Below are 21,738 nucleotides of genomic sequence, written 5' to 3'. Positions count from 1 at the left end.
GCATCAGGGAAATAACAAATCAAAACCACAGTGAGATTCTACCTTACACCAGTCAGAATGACTAAAATTAACAAATCAAGAAATGACTGATGTTAGCTAGGGTACTGAGAAAGGGGAACCCTTCTACACTGTTGGTGGAAACACAAGCTGGTGCAGGCCACTCTGGAAAACAGCAGTTTATACAGTAAGAACACAGTATGTAACACCTATAACAAAGAGGAGTTAATCAACTATTCATGTTATTCTGGTCAACAGAATAGGCCACTGGAGGTTCCTCTAAAAGTTGAAAATAGAGCTACCCTACAACCCAGCAATCGCACTACTGGGTATTTACCCCAAAGATACAAATTATTCGGGCACATGCACCCGAATGTTTATACCAGCAATGTCCTCAATAGCCAAACTATGGAAAGAGCCTAGATGTCCACACACGGATGAATGGATAAAGAAAATGTGAAGTGTGTATACACACAATACACACACAGGAATACTATGTAGCCATCAAAAATGAAATTTTGCTATTTGCAACATGGATGGAACTAGAACTAGAAAGTATTATGTTAACTGAAATAAGTCAATCAGAAAAAGACACTATCATGATCTCACTGATACGTGGAATTTGAAAAATGAGGCAGAGGATCACGGGAAAACAAAAAAAATGAAACAAAACGAAACTAGAGAGGGAGACAAACCGTAAGAGACACTTAATCTCGGGAAACAAACTGAGGGTTGCTGCGGTGGTGGGTGGTGGGTGGTGGGTGGGATGGGGTGACTGGGTGATGGACGGACACTAGGGAGGGTATGTGCTATGGTGAGTGCTGTGAACTGTTTAAGACTGATGAATCACAGACCTGTACCCCTGAAACAAATAATAATAATAATGTTAATAAGAAGTAAAATAAAATAAAATAAATAAAAATAAAACACTATCTTTGGGGCACCTGGGTGGCTCAGGACATTAAGTGTCTGCCTTTGGCTCAGTTTGTGACCCCAGGGCCCTCCCTGCATTGGGTTCCATGCCCTTTAGGAAGTCTGTTTTTCCTTCCACCCTTCTACCACTCATGCGCTCTCTCAAAAGAATAGATAAAATCTCTTTATAAATAAATACATAAAAATTAAAAAACTATCTTTAGACAAAAGACAAGTGTGAGAGAGGTAAAAAAATTTGAAAAAATTACATCTCATTTATCAAAAAAGAATAAATTATGGACAGGATGAAAAAGAGTAATAGCCATTCAGAAACCAATATGAACCAATCACCAGCCTGGTCAAATTATGGTTTTTGAGTGCATTCTTCCCAAATTCCAAAGGGATTAGAGTTCAAAGTTCTTGCCAAACATAATTTCCAAACTCACTACAAAATCTTACTTAAAAACTTCATTTATGTAAAGAATTCCTAATCCAGTTTACCCTTAAACAAAACAGGTTTGAACTGCAGAGGTAACAGTACAGTACTATAAATGTATCTTCTCTGCTTTATGATTTTCTTAGTAACATATTCTTTTTTGTAGTCTACCTTACAGTAAGAACACAGTATGTAACACCTATAACAAAGAGGAGTTAATCAACTATTCATGTTATTCTGGTCAACAGAATAGGCCACTAGTAAAGTTTTTGGAGAGTCAAGTTATATGCAGATTTTTTTTACTGCACAAGGGTCAGTTCCCCTAATCTGCACACTGTACAAGGGTCAACTGTGTAACTACCTTCTAAGACATAGCATCTCATGTATGTAAACAGATTACAAATCCTACTCTAAAACACAACTCATACCTCCATTTCTTCAGACTCTGCCTTATTTTCTGCTAGTGTCTGCTGCTGCTGGTCTTCAGCATGTGGCTCCTCCTGGTCCACCTGCATCTTCTGAAAAACAGGTCACATCAAATCCTCAAAGTAGGAAATACTAACAAAAGACTAAGCAACCTTCATGACACACTGGCAAAATACCATGGTATGGAATTCCTGATCAATTACCAGCCATCAAGATGCTTAGACTGAAATTCCAGTTATAACACATGTTACCTATTAACAGGAAGTTCTCTTCTCTGTCTCTCAGTTAATAAATCTGTACAATGGAGTAAACACTTGCCCTACCCTACCGTATACACACAGGGGTGGCTGTGAAAATGCTTTGTAAACCACAGCAGTACTCATCTTAATATTTTACACAATATTTCTGAAGCTAGCAGGAGTTTCTCCATGCTCCCTCATGAGTAAATTTCTCTCAAAAGTCTCAACATTTTCAAGCAGTTTTTAAATTAGTCTTTTCATCCTCACAAGTACAACCATTGTGCACATTAGGGTAGGTGAACACCTTGAGAATTCTGTTAAAAAAGAACAGAATGGGGGTGCCTGGGTGGCTCAGTCCATTGAGCTTCCAACTCTTGGTTTCAGCTCAAATTATCATCTCTTGGGTTGTGGGAATGAGCCCCACATTGGGCTCCCCGCTCAGTGGGGAGCCTACTTGAAGATTCTCTTTCTGGTCCTCCCCCAACTTGCATGCATACATGCATGCTTTCCCTTAATTAAATAAATAATTCTTTAAAAAAAAAAAAAAAAAGCCTGACAATAGTGACAAAGAAGGAAAAAGTTTGTGGAGACTTGAATCACCAGCTCTGAATGTCTGCAGCTCCTAAAAATGACTCCAGAAGCTTTTATAAATGACACCTGGGCCTTCACCCAGACGAACTCAGTATGACCTCTGGAGACTCCCAACACTTGTAGTTTCATAAAGCTTGATTTTGATGCACAGTAAGGATGAGACCCAGGATATGATTCCAATAAATGAGTGTAAAATCAACTTATGAAAATAATCAACCAAGACTCAAAGCATTCTTCAGTAATGAGAATCGAAAACAACTCAACTTGAGAATTACATGGTCTGAAGAGAGAACCCACTATATTTCATTTCTATTACATAGACTGCATGAAGAGCTTCTGCTAGTTCATCCGTGGTGGGATAAGGGGACAGAGTGCACTCTCGGCAGCTGTCACAAGGTTCCTCACTTGCCACCCAGTCAATCTTAGAATTTCTAGACAAGTCACCTTTATACCATCATAAATTTAAAATGTATAAAATGGCCAGATTACCTCTTCCTCCTTTGCATTCTGATCTGTTTCCATCGGTTCCTCATTTTCCTCAAACTTGAGCACTTCCACTAGAGATGCACTGGACACACTAAAGATGCCATGAACGTTTACTCGAACCTTGACTTTCACTTTTGAACTCGAGCCATCAGACTGAGGAGTGACTTTCTGAACTAAAAACTGAGCTAGGGACATATGAAACAGAAGAGAAGACATAACCTGTGAGGATGAATTCAAACACGAATATAAGCCCATACGGCCAAGTTACGCCCATTTCTCAGTGACAGGTCAGTAATATGACACTTCAAATAAATCAAATCATCAGATTTCTCCTCCTTCTCTCATAAATAGTCAAACTCTTAGTACTACTTGACCCAGCTGAGGACTAACACATCTCCTAACCCTATGAACATTTTCTTACCTCTTGTCCCTTATTCCAATTAATCTTTATATGCCACTGCCAGGTTAGTTCCTAAACCAATGTCACATCTCCTCTACTGAAAAAAACTCTAGTGATTCCATACCGTTTCTGTCATTTATCAAGAAACTGACATACATCGAGAGTCAGTTATTACACCAAACTTTTACTTGCTTTTTAATTCACAAAATATAATTTCTCATTCTTATTCCTGTTTTACAAATGAGGAAAACAGAGTACGTTAACCTTCCCACAGCTTCTAAGTGCCATTCAGGATATTCCTAATACTTTACTCATGTATTCGAAGTCTGTGATGATCATGTAATTCTAGTTTCTTTCCTCAGCTAGTACAATTTCCGTATTTTAAGAGTTTCTAAGGGTCTATAAAGACTCTAGCCAACATGGTTCCATATCCTAGGGTACCGACTTAACAATTTTCTAATGATTTTCTGCGTCCATCATTTAATTCTGTGTTAGGGTCAACATTGAGTTTAACTCCTTTTCAGTATCTACGTATTATCACATTATGTACAAGGTATACCCACTATATGCATTAACCAAGAAATATTGCCCACACAATAGAGATCAAATTAAACAGTAACCATCCTGCTAGTAGTGAACTGGTCACAACCTACAAGAGATTTATTTTGTGGGATTTTCAATACCAAATTTCAGAATACTTGCTCTCTCCCAATTCTAAGTACATAAATTTTCATTTTTTAAAGTTTCAAATTCTACTTACCTATAGCAGGATCTGGATAGGGCAAATCCTGTGGGGAACTATAATAGGCCTCAAGAGTAAAAGGTTCCTTTCTATAAAATGTGAGTACTTTAGAGAAAGGAGCAGAATGATTTTTTGAAAAGACTTCACAGTCACTAGATGGGAGGAAAAAGACAAAAACACACAAATTTAAGATATTCCTGAAAACTTTCACCAATTTACTCTACATCTGTAATTATTGCATGGCTCATGCTCTCTCATCTGTCATTTCTGGAATATAAAAGGTTCCAAAAGGGGGATGAGGGGACTTACATATATATCCATAGATAGATATATGAAATCAGTTTTAAGAAAAGGAAGTACGTAAGTAAGTACGTAAAAGGCACTAATTACTTCAGCAGGATCAATTATAATAAAACTAAGTAAGGACACAAAACTTATTCTCAAGATTAAGGCATCACTTTTCCTTCATGCACTGTAATGAAATGCTACAAATCTGCAAAAGTTGAAATGGAAGGCAATATTTTACTCATACTTAACACTAAGTTAACTTTAAGTATAAAAATAATAAATGTTATTACCTTGACCCTTCTTCAGCTGGAGAATTCCATCTCAGAGATATTGGATACGGTACTACATCAGTTATAGAAAATTCTCTGACTTTGAAAGCAGGCGATAAGATTGCACACTAGAATAATAATTTTTAAAAATTCCATATGAGAAGCACAGACATTATGTTATGATGAGACCTATAAATAAATGACTTCAAAAAACCACCATCAACGGTTTTTAGGTGTTCACATTAATAATTTAATGATGTGTAAGTGGTTTTTAAAACTGCTATCATTTGTCAAATTAATTATCTAGCCATTACTTACCATTTTTCCATTAATCCAAACCTTTACTTAACTGATGTATGATGCTACTTCATATACAGACAACAGATAATGTGCCAAATACTAGTAATATTTCAGGCCTACCTATGTTTCTACTAAATTAATTCAGGTTACTACATGTTACAGAGTACAATTCCATTTAACACCATCTTTGATATCCATTATAAAACTAAAATGTCAAAATCTTACACCCAGAGATCAGGCTAATAAGCTAACCTCAGATTACTAGCTAGATACAGAAAAAGCAATCCCATCTAGGCACAATGATCTATAAATGGATGGCTCCCTATGAGAGAAAGCTCACCTGCAACGCACAGCCTCGAGTGACAGCTTCATCAGCATTTAGTGTCGTACTAAGTTCTTTACCAAAAAATTTGCTGATCTTCTCTTTTACTGCAGGAATTCGTGTCGCGCCACCAACTATCTCCACTGCATAAATATCTTCTTTCTTTAACTCTATTTTTAAATTATTAGAATTGACACTTAGATGAAAACAACTTTTAAATCAGTATTTTACAACAAAATAAGAGCGCAATGTAACATCTTAACACAACAAAGTAACTTACAGATCTATAACAAAACCCAGCCATTCCTTCACCCCCTCATCACCACCATACACATACACACAGACATACAGACACGCACAGTTGCAGCATCTGAAAATAGGTATGTTCTGATACACCAAGAAAGAGGGGCAGTGTGGCACAATACTAGAACTTCTCATGAACTCAAGAGGACAGAGGTATGAATACTAAATGCCCTACAGCACAGAGACCCCATAATCTCTGAAACAGTCCCATGCAAAAAATTGTTAAAACATCAATACTTAAGTTAGCCACAGGGAAAATAAGAGGGCCTTGAAATACTGAGTTACCTCTGACATGAAAAGGAAGGAAGGAAAGAAGGAAGGAAGAGGGAAAGAAAGAAAGAAAGAAAGAAAGAAAGAAAGAAAGAAAGAAAGAAAGAAAGAAAGAAAGAAAAACGTATTCAAAGCACACCTAGCCACATGAGCACTTCATCCAGAACACAGGCATAGTAGATTATTAACACAGGTACAGCCTCCACCTTAAAGAAGTAAAGGTGCACACCAAAGCTCTTCACTCACTCATAGAATATTCCCAACACCGCCTGATTTCCTGGTCTCATTTTATGTAACAAACAGTGACGATATGTTTGAAGGGCTCTTTAAAGAAATGGGCTATCCCAGTATGGAAAAAAAAAAATGCCAGTTTAACATAATCACTCTGATTTAAGAACTGACCTTTGTCAAGATGACAGTACATGTCAACACTGATATACTTAGCAACCAACACAACAGTGGACTCCAAGTTAAAGTATGCTAAAGGTTTTAGGAAAATTAGTGATACATTACTAAATCAGATGTCTACTTTTAGCTAGAGATAAAATTAAAACATCCTTTTAAAATAGCTATGTGGTGACATCCTCTTGTGGCTGTATTTCTCAGTCAGCAAAATATTCAGACAGAAAACCCTGTACAACTACCACAAGCAGCAATGCAAAAGACGATTTTTCCCACTATAAAATAAATGCGATGTTTATACCCATCTGAGTCTGAATTAGCTTTCTTTTTTTTAATGGGTTAATTTTTTTTTTCTTTTTAAAGATTTTATTTATTTGGGATGCCTGGGTGGCTCAGTTGGTTGGACTGCCTTCGGCTCAGGTCACGATCCTGGAGTCCCGGGATCGAGTCCCGGGATCGAGTCCCGCATTGGGCTCCCAGCTCCACAGGGAGTCTGCTTCTCTCTCTGACCTTCTCGCTCATGCTCGCTTCACTATCTCTCAAATAAGTAAAATCTTAAAAAAAAAAAAAAGGGGGGGGGGGGCTGGGTGGCTCAGTGGGTTAAAGCCTCTGCCTTCGGCTCAGGTCATGATCCCAGAGTCCTGGGATCGAGCCCCGCATCGGGCTCTCTGCTCAGCAGGGAGCCTGCTTCCTCCTCTCTCTCTGCCTACCTGTGATCACTGTCTGTCAAATAAATAAATAAAATCTTTAAAAAAAAATAAAAATAAAAATAAAAAAAATTAAAATTAAAAAAAAAAAGAAGAAGAATTTTATTTATTTATTTGACAGACAGAGATCACAAGTAGGCAAAGAGGCAGCAGCGGGGGGGCAGGCTCTCCACGGAGCAGAGAGCCGAATGTGCGGCTTGATCCCAGGACCCCGGAACCATGACCTGAGCCAAAGGCAGAGGTTTTAACCCACTAGCCACCCAGGCGCCCCTGAATTAGCTTTCTAGGGAAAACTATTCAATTTCCCGGGACACCATTATCAAAAGAGGTGGGGCGGGGGGGCGGTGATCCAGAGAAAAGATACACATAGAAGCTTAATACAGCAATGAAGTAAGCGATCTATATAATGAAAATCTGTGTAACTTTAAAAAAAAAAAAAGTAACATTTTCCAAAGAGCCATGATTATACAAACAATTGAGTCACAGTAATACTTACTGGCTTGTTCCAAAACACTACGAAGTGGTGGCTCCACTCTAGCTAAGAGATCATCGCACATCTCCAGAAATTTGCCCCTATGAAGAAAAGGGCAAGAGGTTTAAAATCACATTCCACTCTTATGTGGGAGAATAAATGGCTATAATCAAAAAGGCAGGTTTTAACAAGTATTGGCAAGAATGCAGAGAACATGAATCCCTCATACATTCCTGGTAAGAATATACAATGGTGTGGCCATTTTGGAAAAGAATTTGGCAGTTCTTCGAAATGTTAAACAATGTTACCATATGACCCAGCAATTTCATTCTAGGTATATAACCAAAAGAAATGGAAACATATATCCACACAAAAACTTACACATAAATGTTCTTCACACAGCAGCATTATTCACAACAGCCAAAAAAGTGGAAAAAGAACTAATTTCCATAAAGTAACATTCAGGAATAAAAAGGAATACAGTAAGAGGCTCATAGTTGTTAAAACATGGATAAAACTTCAAAAAATTATGGAAGGTGAAAGAAGCCAATCAAAAAAAAAATACATATCGTATGACTCCATTTACATGAAATGTTCAGAATAGGTAGACAGAAAGTAGATTAATGGTTCCTAGGGCTGGAAGAACAGATGATGAAAGACGCTGGTGGGTACAATTTCTTTTTTTCCTTTTTTTTTTTTCAACACACTTTTTTTTTTTAAAGATCAGTTTTAGGTTTACAGAGAAATAAACAGAAAGGACAGAGAATTCTCAAATACCATACCCTTCACTCGTCCTCTTGCCCCAGTTCCCCTACTAACATCTTACATGGCTGTGATCACATTTCTAACAAGTGATGAGCCAACACTAACACATGACAGTATTAAAAGTGGTCTATAGGTTTTGACACATGTATAGTTAAGTATCCAGCTTGATAGTATCACATGGAATAGTTTCACTGCCCTAAAATTCTGTGCTCCACCTATTTATCCCTCACTTTCCCGGAACCCCTGCAGATCACTGATGTTTCACAGCCTCCGTAGTTCTGCCTTTTCCAGAAGATCATATAGGTGAAATCAAATAGTATATAATCTTTTCAAACTGGCTTCTTCTGCTTCAATTAATTACGCACTTAGGGTTCCTCCAAGTCTTTTTATACCTCAATAATTCATTCAGGGTTTTTTTTTAAGATGATGAAAATATTCTATAATTGGGTTTTGGGGATGGTTGCCCAATTTTGTGACTATATTAAAAACCACTGATCAGACACTTTAGAAGTGTGATTTTTAGGGGTCCCTGGGTGGCTCAGTGGGTCAAAGCCTCTGCCTTCGGCTCAGGTCATGATCCCAGGATCCTGGGATCGAGCCCCGCATCGGGCTCTCTGCTCAGCAGGGAGCCTGCTTCCCCCTTCCTCTCTCTGCCTGCCTCTCTGCCTACTTGTGATCTCTGTCAAATAAATAAATAAAATCTTTAAAAAAAAAAAAAAAAAAGAAGTGTGATTTTTATTAATTCTATCTCTGAGGTACAAAATAAATTTACACACATGAATGGCAAAAATTTCAGGCGCTTAGGTGGCTCAGTGGGTTAAGCCTCTGCCTTCAGCTCAGGTCATGATCATAGGGTCCTGGGATCCAGCCAGCATCAGGCTTTCTGCTCAGGAGAAAGCCTGCTTCCCGCCCTTCTCTGCCTCTCTGCCTATCTATGATCTCCGTCTGCCAGTCTGCCAAGTACGTAAATAAAATCTTTTTTAAAAAAAAAAAAAGAATGGTAAAAATTTAAGACCACCTACAGCAATACTGGTGAAGATGTAAACAGCTAAAACTCTTACATGTTGATTAGAGTTTACAATGAGTTTTTTTTCCTAATAACAAAAAAACTGGAAAAAGCAGGTGCCATCAAGAGGAGAAAACCAACCCTCAAGGCACACTAGTCAGCAATACACAAGAAGGAACAAATCATAGATAAAACTACTCAATGAATCTCAAATTTTATGCTGAGCAAACCAAGCCTTACACAAGACTACACACTGGATGTTTGCATTTCTAAGAAGTCCTCGAACAGGCAATTTTTATCTCCGACCCCTTAAAATGAAAAGTCCCCTCGGCAGCTGTCCCTGGAGATGAAGGCCTGGGGAAACATTTCTGGAGATGATGGACTGTCTCCTGAGAAGGGTACTGGTCCGTTGTCAAAACTCAGCAAAAGAACATTTCACACCTGAGTCTGTCCTTATATAAAAATAAAACAAGAACTATGAAACAGTGAATTCTGATTAATATACATACTTTAGTACATGGGGAAACGTAAATAGATATCTGCAATTTAGTTTGAGGTGCATCAAAAAGTAAAATTGGTGGATAGATAGAAGGATGGATAGATAGATAAATAGGTACAGTTAATATTTTAAGTAGAAGAACCCAAAAAGCAGGACAGGGATGTTCAGTATGAAAGTCTTTGTTTTGTTGCATGTTTAAAAATCTCCACCATAAAAAAATGCAAAGAATCCTGTAGAGAGGAGTCTTAACAGATGGCAACAACAGTAGTAGAGCCTTTTTCTGTTTTAAAATTTGTTTGGAAAACTAATTCCCACAACTATAAAATTCAACTATTTAAAATGTATAATTATATGACTTTTAGTATATTCAGAGCTGTGCAATCATCATCACAATTTCATAACACTTCTGTCACCATTAACCATTATTTCCCAGACCCCCTCACCTACCCCTCAGCCCTAGGCACCCACTCATGCTGGACAGTCCATGTAGCAGAATGATAAAAAATATAGTCCCTTCCAACTGGCTTCTTTCACCTGACATAAAGTTGTAAAGGTTCATCCATGTTATGGCATACATCTGTATCACATTTTTTAAATTGCCAAACAATATTCCATTGTATGGCTTCCATTTTCTGGCTATTAGGAGTAGTGCTGCTATGACCATTCATGCATGAAATTTTTGTGTGCATGTGTTTTATTACTCTGAATGTATACCAAAGAATGGAACTGTAGAATTATATGGTAACTCTACCTCTAACCTATTTTAAGCAACTGCTAAACTGTTTTCAAAATGGCTGCACCATTTTGCCCTCCACCAGCAGTGTTTAAGTACTTCTCCAGAGCCTCTTCAAGGCTTTTGATAACAGCAATCCTGGTGGGTGTGAACTGTTGTCCCACTATGGTTTTGATTTGCATTTCCCCAATGGGCTAATGATGTTCACCATCTTTCTCATACCCTTAACTGCCCATTTCTGTATGTACTTTGGAGAAATATTTATTCAGGTTCTTTGCCCATTTTTTAATTGGACTGTCATTTTATTATTCATTTGTAATCACCTCTGTGTATTCTGGATACAAACAGTACAGTTTTTTAATCTCTTCATGTCCTGTCAAATAAATACACAGCAACTAGAATAGCAAAACCAAAACCCCATCAACACAACAAAAACAGGTTAACACAATACTCGCCACAAACCCCAAAATACAAATGGGTAAAGAAAAATCATCAATAATTATATAATTCCTTCAAAGTATCTGTATCTGTGGCAAAAGTAAGCAAGAGGAAAACAACAGGACATATAATGGACCTGAAAATATAATAGACCTGAAAAAATAAACCAAAAGTCAGAAGGCCAGTATGAAAACAGCAGGTAAAGTCAAGGAGGGGTTGGCATACTCTAGAACAAGAGAGTAAGAGAATATAAAAAAGGTCCTCAATGTGGTACATTAAGAACCATGCTGGGGTGTCATAAGGTTGAGCCCCATTTGGGGGGGTGGTAGTTTACTTTAAAAAACCAAACCAAACAAAACCACCACGGGTGCCTGGGTGGCTCAGTTGGTTAAGCATCTGCCTAAGGACTCTAGTCATGACCCCTAGGGTCCTGGGATGGAGCCCCACATTGGGCTTCCTTCTCAACAGGGAATCTGCTTCTCCCTCTTACTTTGTCCCTCCCCTAACCTGTCCTCTCTCTCTCTCTCTCAAAATAAAATCTTAAATAAATAAAATAAAATAAAAAACAAAAAAAAATGAGACTAACTATGCAAATCCACTGAGACAGGAAGATTAGGAATTGCTTATGGTTAGTGTGGGAGGAATAGAGATGACTGCTAATGGGTATACAAGGTTTCTCTTTGGCCTGATGAAAACGTATCAAAATTAGATCATGGTCCTTGTTGTACAACCTTGTGAGTATACTGAAAGCACTGAATTCTTGAAGTTTTACATGTTTTATGGTATATGAATTACATGTCAACAAAAAAATGATAAAGAAATTGAAAGAGCTGGGGCGCCTGGGTGGCTCAGCCAGTTAAGTGTCTGCCTTCAGCTTAGGTCATGATCCCAGGGTCCTGGGATCGAGCCCCGCATCAGGCTCTCTGCTCGGCAGGGACCCTGCTTCCTCCTCTCTCTCTCTCTCTGCCTGCCTCTGTGCCTACTTGTGATCTCTGTCTGTCAAATAAATAAATAAAATCTTTAAAAAAAAAAAAAGAAAGAAAATGAAAGAGCTAAAAGAATTAGAAAAACTAAGAATTAGAAATAAAAGAACAAATGTCAGACATGAAAAATAACCTAGAAATAACACAAGGACAAATTGCCCAAACAGTGGCATAAAGGGATGAATGGAAAGAGAATGGCAAATACAGACCACAAGCAAAAGAGATCCAACATACTTACATAAGAGCGTTGAAAGAATAAAATCAAAGTACAAGAACAGAACAAATACTGAACAATGTAATTCAAGAAAACTTCCTTGGTTTTTAAATAGCTGTGAAACTACATACTGAAAACACACACTGCATTCCTGGGGGAAAAAGATCAATAACAACCAGCAACAAAACCCAATTTACCCTGGTAAATTAGACATTCCAGAGAAGAAAAAAGAGAAAAAATGGAGGCAGCTAGCAAAAAGAACAAATAACAAATAACTGAAAAGTACACTGTCACAATTAAACAGGAATGCTATATGCCAAAAGAATATTATTACTCCATTTAAGATAATGGGACTCTTGATCTCAGGGTTTTAAGTTTGAGCATCACAGTGGGTACAGAGTTTACTTTAAAAAAAACTTTAGCGGGGTGCCTGGGTGGCTCAGTGGGCTAAGCCTCTGCCTTCGGCTTGGTCATGATCTCAGGGTCCTGGGACCGAGCCCCCCATCAGGCTCTCTGCTCGGCAGGGAGTCTGCTTCCCCTTCTCTCTCTGCCTGCCTCTCTGCCTACTTATGATCTCTCTGTGTGTGTGTCAAATAAATAAATATTAAAAAAAAAAAAAAAAAAAAAAACTTTAGGGACTCCTGGGTGGCTTAGTCAGTTAAGCTGCTGCCTTTGGCTCGGGCATAGTCCCAGGGTCCTAGGATCGAGTCTCACATCAGGCTCCTTGCTCAGCAGGGAGCCTGCTTCTCTCTCTGCCACTGCCTGCCACTTTGCCTGCTTGTGCTCGCTCTCTGACAAATAAATAAAATCTTAAAAAAAAAAAAAAAAACCTTCAAAGAAATAAACAAGATAATCAAGGGAAAAATACAAGCTAAGGTCATTTCTACCCAACCAGGTATTTATGTGGAAATGGTCATCAACATGTGAGAACTTTACACAGTTAACATGTTCCATTTTTTTTTTTAAATCTATTGCTCATTCCAACAATCAAAATGATGAAAATACATTAATATAAAGCAGTAGTAAATAACAAGCCTCAGGAAAGATGTGCTGAGACTGAAAGCCTTATACACTGTTGATCAGAATGTAAAATGGTCCAAATGCTGAGGAAAATAAATTGGCAATTCCTTAAAAAACTAAACACAGAATTAGTGTTATGACTAAGCAATTCCACTCTTACATTTATTCCAAAGAGAACTGAAAACAAAAGAGTCAAACAAATACTTATTCATGACTAGTCACAGAAGCAATACTCAAGGCCAAAAGGTAGAAAACAACCCAAAGGTCCATCAGTTGATGCAAGAAATTTTTTTAAAAAAAGTGAGGGCGCCTGGGTGGCTCAGTGGGTTGGGCCGCTGCCTTCGGCTCAGGTCATGATCTCAGGGTCCTGGGATCGAGTCCCGCATCGGGCTCTCTGCTCGGCGGAGAGCCTGCTTCCTCCTCTCTCTCTCTCTGCCTGCCTCTCTGCCTACTTGTGATTTCTCTCTGTCAAATAAATAAATAAAATCTTTAAAAATAAATAAATAAATAAATAAATAAAAATAAAAATAAAAATAAAAAAAGTGAGTTTTCCATACAGATTCTTTTTTGTCATAAAAAGCAAAAAAGTACCAACACATGCTACAATGTGAATGAAGCTAGGAAACATAATGTTTAAGTGAAAGAGGTCAGAAACAAACAAAGCAGAACAGTTATAATACCATTTATATGAAATATCTGGAATAGGTAAATCCATAGAGATTAAGAAAAAAAAATAGTGGTTGCCCAGTACAAGAGGCAAGGGAACTGCTTAATGGTTATGAGGTTTTACTTTGGAGTGATGAAAACGTTTTGTCACTAGATAGAGGTGGTCACTGCACAACAACATAAATGTATTAAAAATGCCAATTTGGGGTTTGTTTTTATTTAATGCCAGACTTTTTCATGTTTTTTTTTTTAAAGAATTTATTTATTTGTCAGAGACAGAGCGAGAGAAAGGGCACACAAGCAGGGGGAGCAGTAGGCAGAGGGAGAAGTAGGTCCCCGCTGAGCAGGGAGCCCAATGCAGGATGATGCAGGACTAGATCCAAGGACCCTGGGATCACAACCTGAGCTGAAGACAGACACTTAACCAACTCAGCCACCCAGGCGTCCCAGTTTTTCACTTTAAAATGGTATGTGGAGGCTCAGGTCTCTGCTTCTCCCTCTCCCTTGCTCATGCTCTTAGTAAAAACAAAACATCCTCAAAAATAACAATCATAAAAATAAAAAATGTAAATTTTGCCTCAAAAAAATTAATTAGAAAAAAAGGCTACAATGTCAGAAATAATCCAGTTTCATTAGTTAAAAAAAAGAAAAGACTGCTGGTCTTTTAAAAAAAAAAATTCCAATTTCATCTCAATTTTTTGAGGGTAATTGAGGCCATACTCCCAAGCAAGCCATCAATTGTGCCTAAATTTCTACCAGTAGAGTTCACATCCTAAAGAACTTACCACTCTCATCATGCAAACAACCCAAGAGTCAAGAGTAACATTCTGGGTGTTTGAGGACAGGATAGGATGAAATGTCAATTACCCAGAATTCTTGCAGCACTGTACAAAAAGAGCTATTGCCCACAAGTGACCCTGAACTACCCAAAAACACCAATTTCTGAATCAACAACTGAATCAAATCCAATACTATTCAGCATTAAAGTACCTCGCCTTGATTTTTTTTTAAAACCACTAACTCACACATAATCCATGTACCTGTCAACTTACTGGAATAATCAGAAAAGATTAGTCCATATTATTAGAATAATCAAACCTGGGACGCCTGGGTGGCTCAGTTGGTTAAGCAGCTGCCTTCGGCTCAGGTCATGATCCCGGCATCCTGGGATCGAGTCCCACATCGGGCTCCTTGCCCTGCGGGGAGCCTGCTTCTCCCTCTGACTCTGCCTTCCACTCTGTCTGCCTGTGCTCGCTCTCACTCTCTCTCTCTCTTACAAATAAATAAATAAAATCTTAAAAAAAAAAAAAGAATAATCAAACCCAACTTTACGTAAAAAGCAGGATCCTGAATACCCAACTTTTGTATCAACATGGATGGGACTGGAAGAGATTATGCTAAGTGAAATAAGTCAAGCAGGGAGAGTCAATTATCATACGGTTTCGGTTATTTGTGAAACTTAAGGAGTAACACAGAGGACATGGCGGGGGTAGAGAGAAGTGAGTTGGAGGAAATCAGAGGGGGAGACAAACCATGAGAGACTGTGGACTCTGAGAAACAAACTGAGGGTTTTGGAGGGGAGGGGGATGGGGGTAAGCCTGGTGGTGGGTAATAAGGAGGGCACATATTGTATGGAGCGCTGGGTGTGGTGCATAAACAATGAATTCTGGAACACTGAAAAGAAATAAAAATAAATTTTTTAAAAAAGCAGGATCCTGAATGGTCTCTAATTTTTACCTACAGAAGTTACCTTATAGCAACCATTATCATTTCAATGTTTAACTAAATAAAAGCTGATAGAAGTGCAGAAAAATCACAGTTCAGTTTAACACCAAAATACTGGTCTAGTTACCTATTCATAGTCCCAGATACATCAACATCATTCATAAAACATTCGATGCTTAAAGGGAGGTCTGAAGCATTTGCACTCATCAATTTCTTGAGTTTCTCACACTCTTGAGACAGTCGTAATAATGCACGAATTTTGGACTTTATGTCCAGCTTGTATTTCTTCCCAAATTCTTCACAGAAGTGATTTACTAACACCTCATCAAATTTTCTGCCTCCCAGTGTTGTGTCAAATGCAGTGGCCAGAACCTTAGGGAAACAGATGATTATTAATTCAAAAATAAACCAATTTAAAATTTTATCATAACATATATTTAACTAATAAATTATGAGTGGACACGTTCAAGCTGAAACAAGGAAATGTTCCACCTGTCATTTTAACACTTTGAAAAGAGACACCATAATCCCCAATTTACAGATGATGCTACAGGCCCAAATACATCAGATAATCTGCAGGTCACAAAACTAGTAAGTGGCAGAAGTACAATTCAAAACCCAATCCCCTCAATTCCAAAATCCAAGCCCTTACTACTACACCTATCTGACTAGAAGCTAAAATTAAATACCCAAGGCAAATGCACTAACATGTCATTACACAGCTCTGGTCTTATTGCTGTCACAAACCTATGAATAATACCAAAGCCCTACCTCGATGCAGTTTACTACCAGGAAACATGCTAGAAGCTTAATTCACAGCAACTTGTAAAAGTCTTATTAGCTCTGATTAACCATTACCCAAAAATCCTGAGATCAGACACAAACTAGATCTAATCCAATTCAATAGAAGGTAGGCTAAATAAAATGATTACATTCTTATGAAAAAATTAAATAAAAAATCTCTTCAAAGATGTTAAATATCATGGGGAAATTTTAATATACTAAGTGAAGAAAAAACCAGGACACAGAACTGATTACAGCCTAATTTGTTTCAAAAAACTAAAATGAAATACAGCATCCTCTTCATAGTACTAATATTGTGAATGCTTTACCACAAAAATGTCCTTCAAGTTTGGGGTGTTTTCATAATGAGTATTTTTATAATTAAATTTTAATTATAATTGCAAAACTGACAAATGACAGGAGATAATTAAGGACAATTTTGTTGGGGGTGGGGGAAGGCAAATAATCACAAATACACATCATTCTGACCCAAAGCCAAAGCTAATTATGACCAGTAGCTTCTGTTTAAAAAGGTGAGGGATACTGGATAGCTCAGTTAAGTGCCTGCCCTTGGCTCCAGTTGCGATCCCAGGATTCTGGGATCGAGCTCCACATGAGGCTCCCTGTTGAGCTTCTCCCTCTCTGGCTCTGGTTCCCCCTGCTTGTGCATGATCTCCACCCCCCCCCCAAAAAAAGTGAAAGCATACAATGGACTTTAGAAATAAAGTGATTAGTGATAAATGTTTAAGTATTTACACCTGTAAAAATCATGAACCTGTTAGTTCCAACCATCTCAGAGATTCACTTTCTTTTTATTGAAAAAAGAAGAAAAAAAATCCTAGAAACAAAATATATCAGATATAAAGTGAAACCAAGTCTAGTTTTCAAAATAAAAGGACTGTAATAAATAGGGTCTCAAAATGGCCTCCAAACCTAACGAATACTTATTGTGAGACAGATAGACCCTCCTTACCAATCCCCAAATTTGAAGGAGAGACAACTGAGGCCTTTGCACAAAGAAACCTGGATCCCCACCCCTAGTAACTGAAGCAAACACTCAAAAACTCAATGGTTCTTAAGCAAATTCTAGATAAAATCAGCAAAAGAACTAATTTTATATCCGATTATGGAGTTGGCATATACCAGCAAATTCAAATGTGACCATGTTAACTCTTCAGCCCTCCTTGCCTTAAACACTGCTAGACTTCTCTGTGTCAAAGTGTTTTCTCCAGAGCTCTAAGATTTCCAAAATCAGCAAAAGAACTGATTTTATATCCGATTATGGAGTTGGCATATACCAGCAAATTCAAATGTGACCATGTTAACTCTTCAGCCCTCCTTGCCTTAAACACTGCTAGACTTCTCTGTGTCAAAGTGTTTTCTCTAGAGCTCTAAGACTTCCAAAAATCTAGAATGTCACTCTCAGATGGTTTCTTTTTGGGCATTCAAGTTGTAGTCCCCACACTCTTTTCCCAGAACACTCAAAACCTTAAGATCAAGAAAACAATACTTTTGTCTTTAATACTCAGTATTTAAAAAATACACAAAGAGACTACCTGTTAAAGAATCCTAATAAGCCTGTAGGGTAAACATTATTTTCTAAAAATCATAGATTAGAAAAATAAGAATCAGAAATCTCAAGATTTTTTCTTCAAGGTCTATGTTCTTTGCTTCACACCATGCCAACTCTTGAAAATTACAGCTTCTAGCCTACTTCTACATACCTGGTTCTAGTTTAGATGGCTCATGCCTAGTTTCCATTAATGAAACATAATTTTTTAAGTTATTTTTTCAACTATCTCCCATAAATTCCTCATTACCATACACTTGTAATAAAGTTTTCCAGAGGGGCGCCTGGGTGGCTCAGTGGGTTAAAGCCTCTGCCTTCGGCTCAGGTCATGATCCCAGGGTCCTGGGATCGAGCCCCATATCAGGCTCTCTGCTTGGCAGGGAGCCTGCCTCCTCCCCCCTCTCTCTCTGCCTGCCTCTCTGCCTACTTGTGATCTCTGTCTGTCAAATAAATAAATAAAATCTTTTTTAAAATAAATAAATAAATAAATAAATAGTAAAGTTTTCCGGAAATACTTACTTTAAGTTTTCCTTTATTAAACGCACATACAGAAACTTGGTAAGAAGAATGCCCCATGTCTACAAAAACTACATTTCTTGGTTTCTCTTCTAGGGCAGGAAGATCTTGCTTATAGATTCCATAGGCAAGAGCAACTACGGAAGAAACAAATTAAATTCAATGTAACATTATCATTTAAATAGTACATTAAAAATTCACTTTAAGTTAAAAAAAAACTTACACAATGAATAGGACTGCATCACTGTGCTGTTTTACAAAGAATCAAATTCTTCATATGCTTTGCATAATGTATTCATGAGGAGCAGTTACTTCAAAGAATTAAATGTTGACATTCACTGAGACCTCCGTAACCTTTCCAATTTCTCATTCCAGTTTCTAATTTCTCATTCCAAAGACTTTGGCAATTTTTCCCAACTACTTCCCCTACTTTTCCAAACATACTTGCCAGGATTTCTTTCTTAATACACTTGCACCATCTCAACATTCCCATGTATCTCTCCCTGAGATGTTGCTTTACAAGTTTCAGTCCATTAAAGGGCTGGAGGGTGCCTGGGTGGCTCAGTGGGTTAAGCCGCTGCCTTCAGCTCAGGTCATGATCTCAGGGTCCTGGGATGAGTTCCGCATCAGACTCTGTTCAGCAGGGTGCCTGCTTCCTCCCCTCTCTCTCTCTCTCTCTCTGCCTGAGTCTCTGCCTACTTATAATCTCTCTCTCTGTCAAATAAATAAATAAAATCTTAAAAAAATAAAAAATAAAGGGCTAGAGAGGACCGCCTGGGTGGCTCCTTTGGTTAAATGACTGCTTTTGGCTCAGGTCATGATCCTGGAGTCCCGGGATCGAGTCCCATATGAGGCTCCCGGAGTCTGCTTCTCCCTCTGACCCTCCCACTTCTCATGCTCATTCTCTCTCACACATAAATAAATAAAATCTTTTAAAAATTTTTCAAATGTTTATACAAGGCTAGAGAAAAGGCCGATCTATAAACTGACACACTGTGAACACACTGTGAACACGCAGTAACTGTGTTACTTTCCAAAGGAGGATGTGATTAAGTACTAAAGTAAGTGCTATGTGGATAAAAAAAAAAAGCACTGGTCAGATAAATTCTTTATGTGTGACACAGTATCCAAAAATACTATGGCACATAAGTGTAAGTGCTGCAAACAAAAAAGAAAACAAGAAACCCCAGGGTTTTTAAGATGGCAGAAACTTCAACATTCACCAAGTCACAGATGCTAACAGTCCATTACCTGCAGTTGTTTCATTCATTAATCGCAGGCAATTAAGGCCAGCAATTTGTGTAGCATCCATCACTGATCGTCTTTCTGCATCAGTATAGAAACAAGGAACCTACAAAAAGATTTCAAAGTTTCTTTTATTAGGGAGTCTTCATTTAAAATACAATTGCCAAAACAGTAAAATCTAGAAACGCCCTCAAATATCTAGAGCAATTTATTCCCTATGTGATCAAGGAAGTATTTCAAACCAGTAGGGAAAAGTCAGAATATCCAATAAGTAGTGTTGGAACAAATGGATAACCACATAGAGAAAAAATTAGGTACCATCCCTACTGCACACCTCATACCAAAATACATTTCAAATCAAAGATGTAACAGTTTAAAAAAAGATGAGTACCAGAAGGAAAAGAAGTCTTTACCATCAGTATAGGAAGAAATTCTGTAAACGTAACACAAAATACAGAAGAAAAAGAGGAGGAGAAAAGATTAATATATTTGAACAGCGGGGCGCCTGGGTGGCTCAGTGGGTTAAAGCCTCTGCCTTCGGCTCAGGTCATGATCCCAGGGTTGTGGGATCGAGCCCCACATCGGGCTCTCTGCTTAGCGGGGAGCCTGCTTCCTCCTCTCTCACTCTCTGCCTGCCTCTCTGCCTACTTGTGATCTGTCAAATAAATAAATAAAATCTTTAAAAAATATATATATATAGGGGCGCCTGGGTGGCTCAGTGGGTTAAGCCGCTGCCTTCGGCTCAGGTCATGATCTCAGAGTCCTGGGATCAAGTCCCGCATCGGGCTCTCTGCTCAGCGGAGAAGCCTGCTTCCCTCTCTCTCTCTGCCTGCCTCTCCATCTACTTGTGATTTCTCTCTGTCAAATAAATAAATAAAATCTTAAAAAAAATAAAATAAAATAAAAAATAAAAAAATAATAATAATAAAAATTAAAAATATATATATATATTTGAACAGCAATGTAACAAGACAGATGGTAACTACACTGTGGTGAACACAATATAATGTATAAACTTGTCAAATTACTAGGATGTACCCTGAAACTAATGTTATACTGTATGTCAAATATAAACAGTTTTTCATAAAGATTAATATATTTGACTCATAAAAATTAAAAATAAAAAGGGATAAATACTTGGAACTCGTAACATAAATTGATAGAGCTAATCTCTCTAATATATATGAAGAACCACCAATCAAAAGGTAGACCCATAAACTCAAAATGAGCAAACAGGAATGTTTTACAGGAAAGAAATGCAGAAGGGCTCTTAAATTTTAAAATGTTTTCAACTTCACCTAAAGAATGAAACATTAAAATGACATACACTTTCATAGCATTATTCACCTATTAGAGAATTAGCTAACACCCCAATAAGCTGTGCTGGTGAGGCTGTTATCCAACAAGTCCTCTTATACACTGCAGGAAGAAGCATGAGTACAAATTCTTTAAAGGGCAATTAAACAACTGTGGTTAAAATTACAAATACATTGGACGCCTGGGCAGCTCAGTTGGTAAAGCCTCTGCTTTCAGCTCAGGTCAGGTTATGATCCCAGGTTTCTGAGACTGAGTCCCGCACTGGGCTCCTTGGTCAATGGGGAGCTTGCTTCTCCCTCTGCCTGCCACTCCCCCTGCCTGTACTCCAGTGCTCTCTCTTTGACAAATAAACAAACAAAATCTTGTAACAAGAATCACAAATACACATACCCTTTGTCCTAGCATTGTACTACTAGGAATTTAACCACTAAGTCCTATAAACTATCACATAAAAGCAAAATCTTACCTGTTAAAGTTTATTCAAAGCAACAGCAATTTTTTTTTTTAATTCTTTACAATTTTAAAAAAAAAAAAGGAGGGGCGCAGTTTGGTGGCTCAGTCAGTTTACCTTACAACTCTTTATTTCAGCTCAGGTCATGAACTCATGTTTGTGTGCTCAAGCCCCATGCTGGGCTCTGTACTCAGGAGTCTGCCCCCCCACCACGGGATTCTCTCCCCTCTGCTCCTCCTCCCACT

General features: G+C 38.0%; 1 protein-coding gene across 1 annotated transcript in view; it reads right to left on the bottom strand.

Annotated features, from left to right (window-relative positions):
- Window positions 1–21,738, bottom strand: part of HSPA4 (heat shock protein family A (Hsp70) member 4) — a 51,815-nt gene that overhangs the window by 11,181 nt on the left and 18,896 nt on the right. The window contains exons 5-13 of the mRNA XM_059174571.1: window positions 19,732–19,831; window positions 18,484–18,617; window positions 15,739–15,983; window positions 7,587–7,663; window positions 5,427–5,578; window positions 4,808–4,914; window positions 4,248–4,381; window positions 3,091–3,272; window positions 1,774–1,863 (exon numbers count right to left, since the gene is read on the bottom strand). Coding sequence (XP_059030554.1) covers window positions 1,774–1,863; window positions 3,091–3,272; window positions 4,248–4,381; window positions 4,808–4,914; window positions 5,427–5,578; window positions 7,587–7,663; window positions 15,739–15,983; window positions 18,484–18,617; window positions 19,732–19,831 — 1,221 coding nt within the window. The remainder of the gene's footprint in view (window positions 1–1,773; window positions 1,864–3,090; window positions 3,273–4,247; window positions 4,382–4,807; window positions 4,915–5,426; window positions 5,579–7,586; window positions 7,664–15,738; window positions 15,984–18,483; window positions 18,618–19,731; window positions 19,832–21,738) is intronic.

This window comes from Mustela lutreola, chromosome 5 (assembly GCF_030435805.1).
Source record: "Mustela lutreola isolate mMusLut2 chromosome 5, mMusLut2.pri, whole genome shotgun sequence".
Classification (NCBI taxonomy): domain Eukaryota; kingdom Metazoa; phylum Chordata; class Mammalia; order Carnivora; family Mustelidae; genus Mustela; species Mustela lutreola.
Note: the sequence above shows the minus strand (reverse complement) of the source record. Positions and strands in the feature narration are given on the sequence as shown.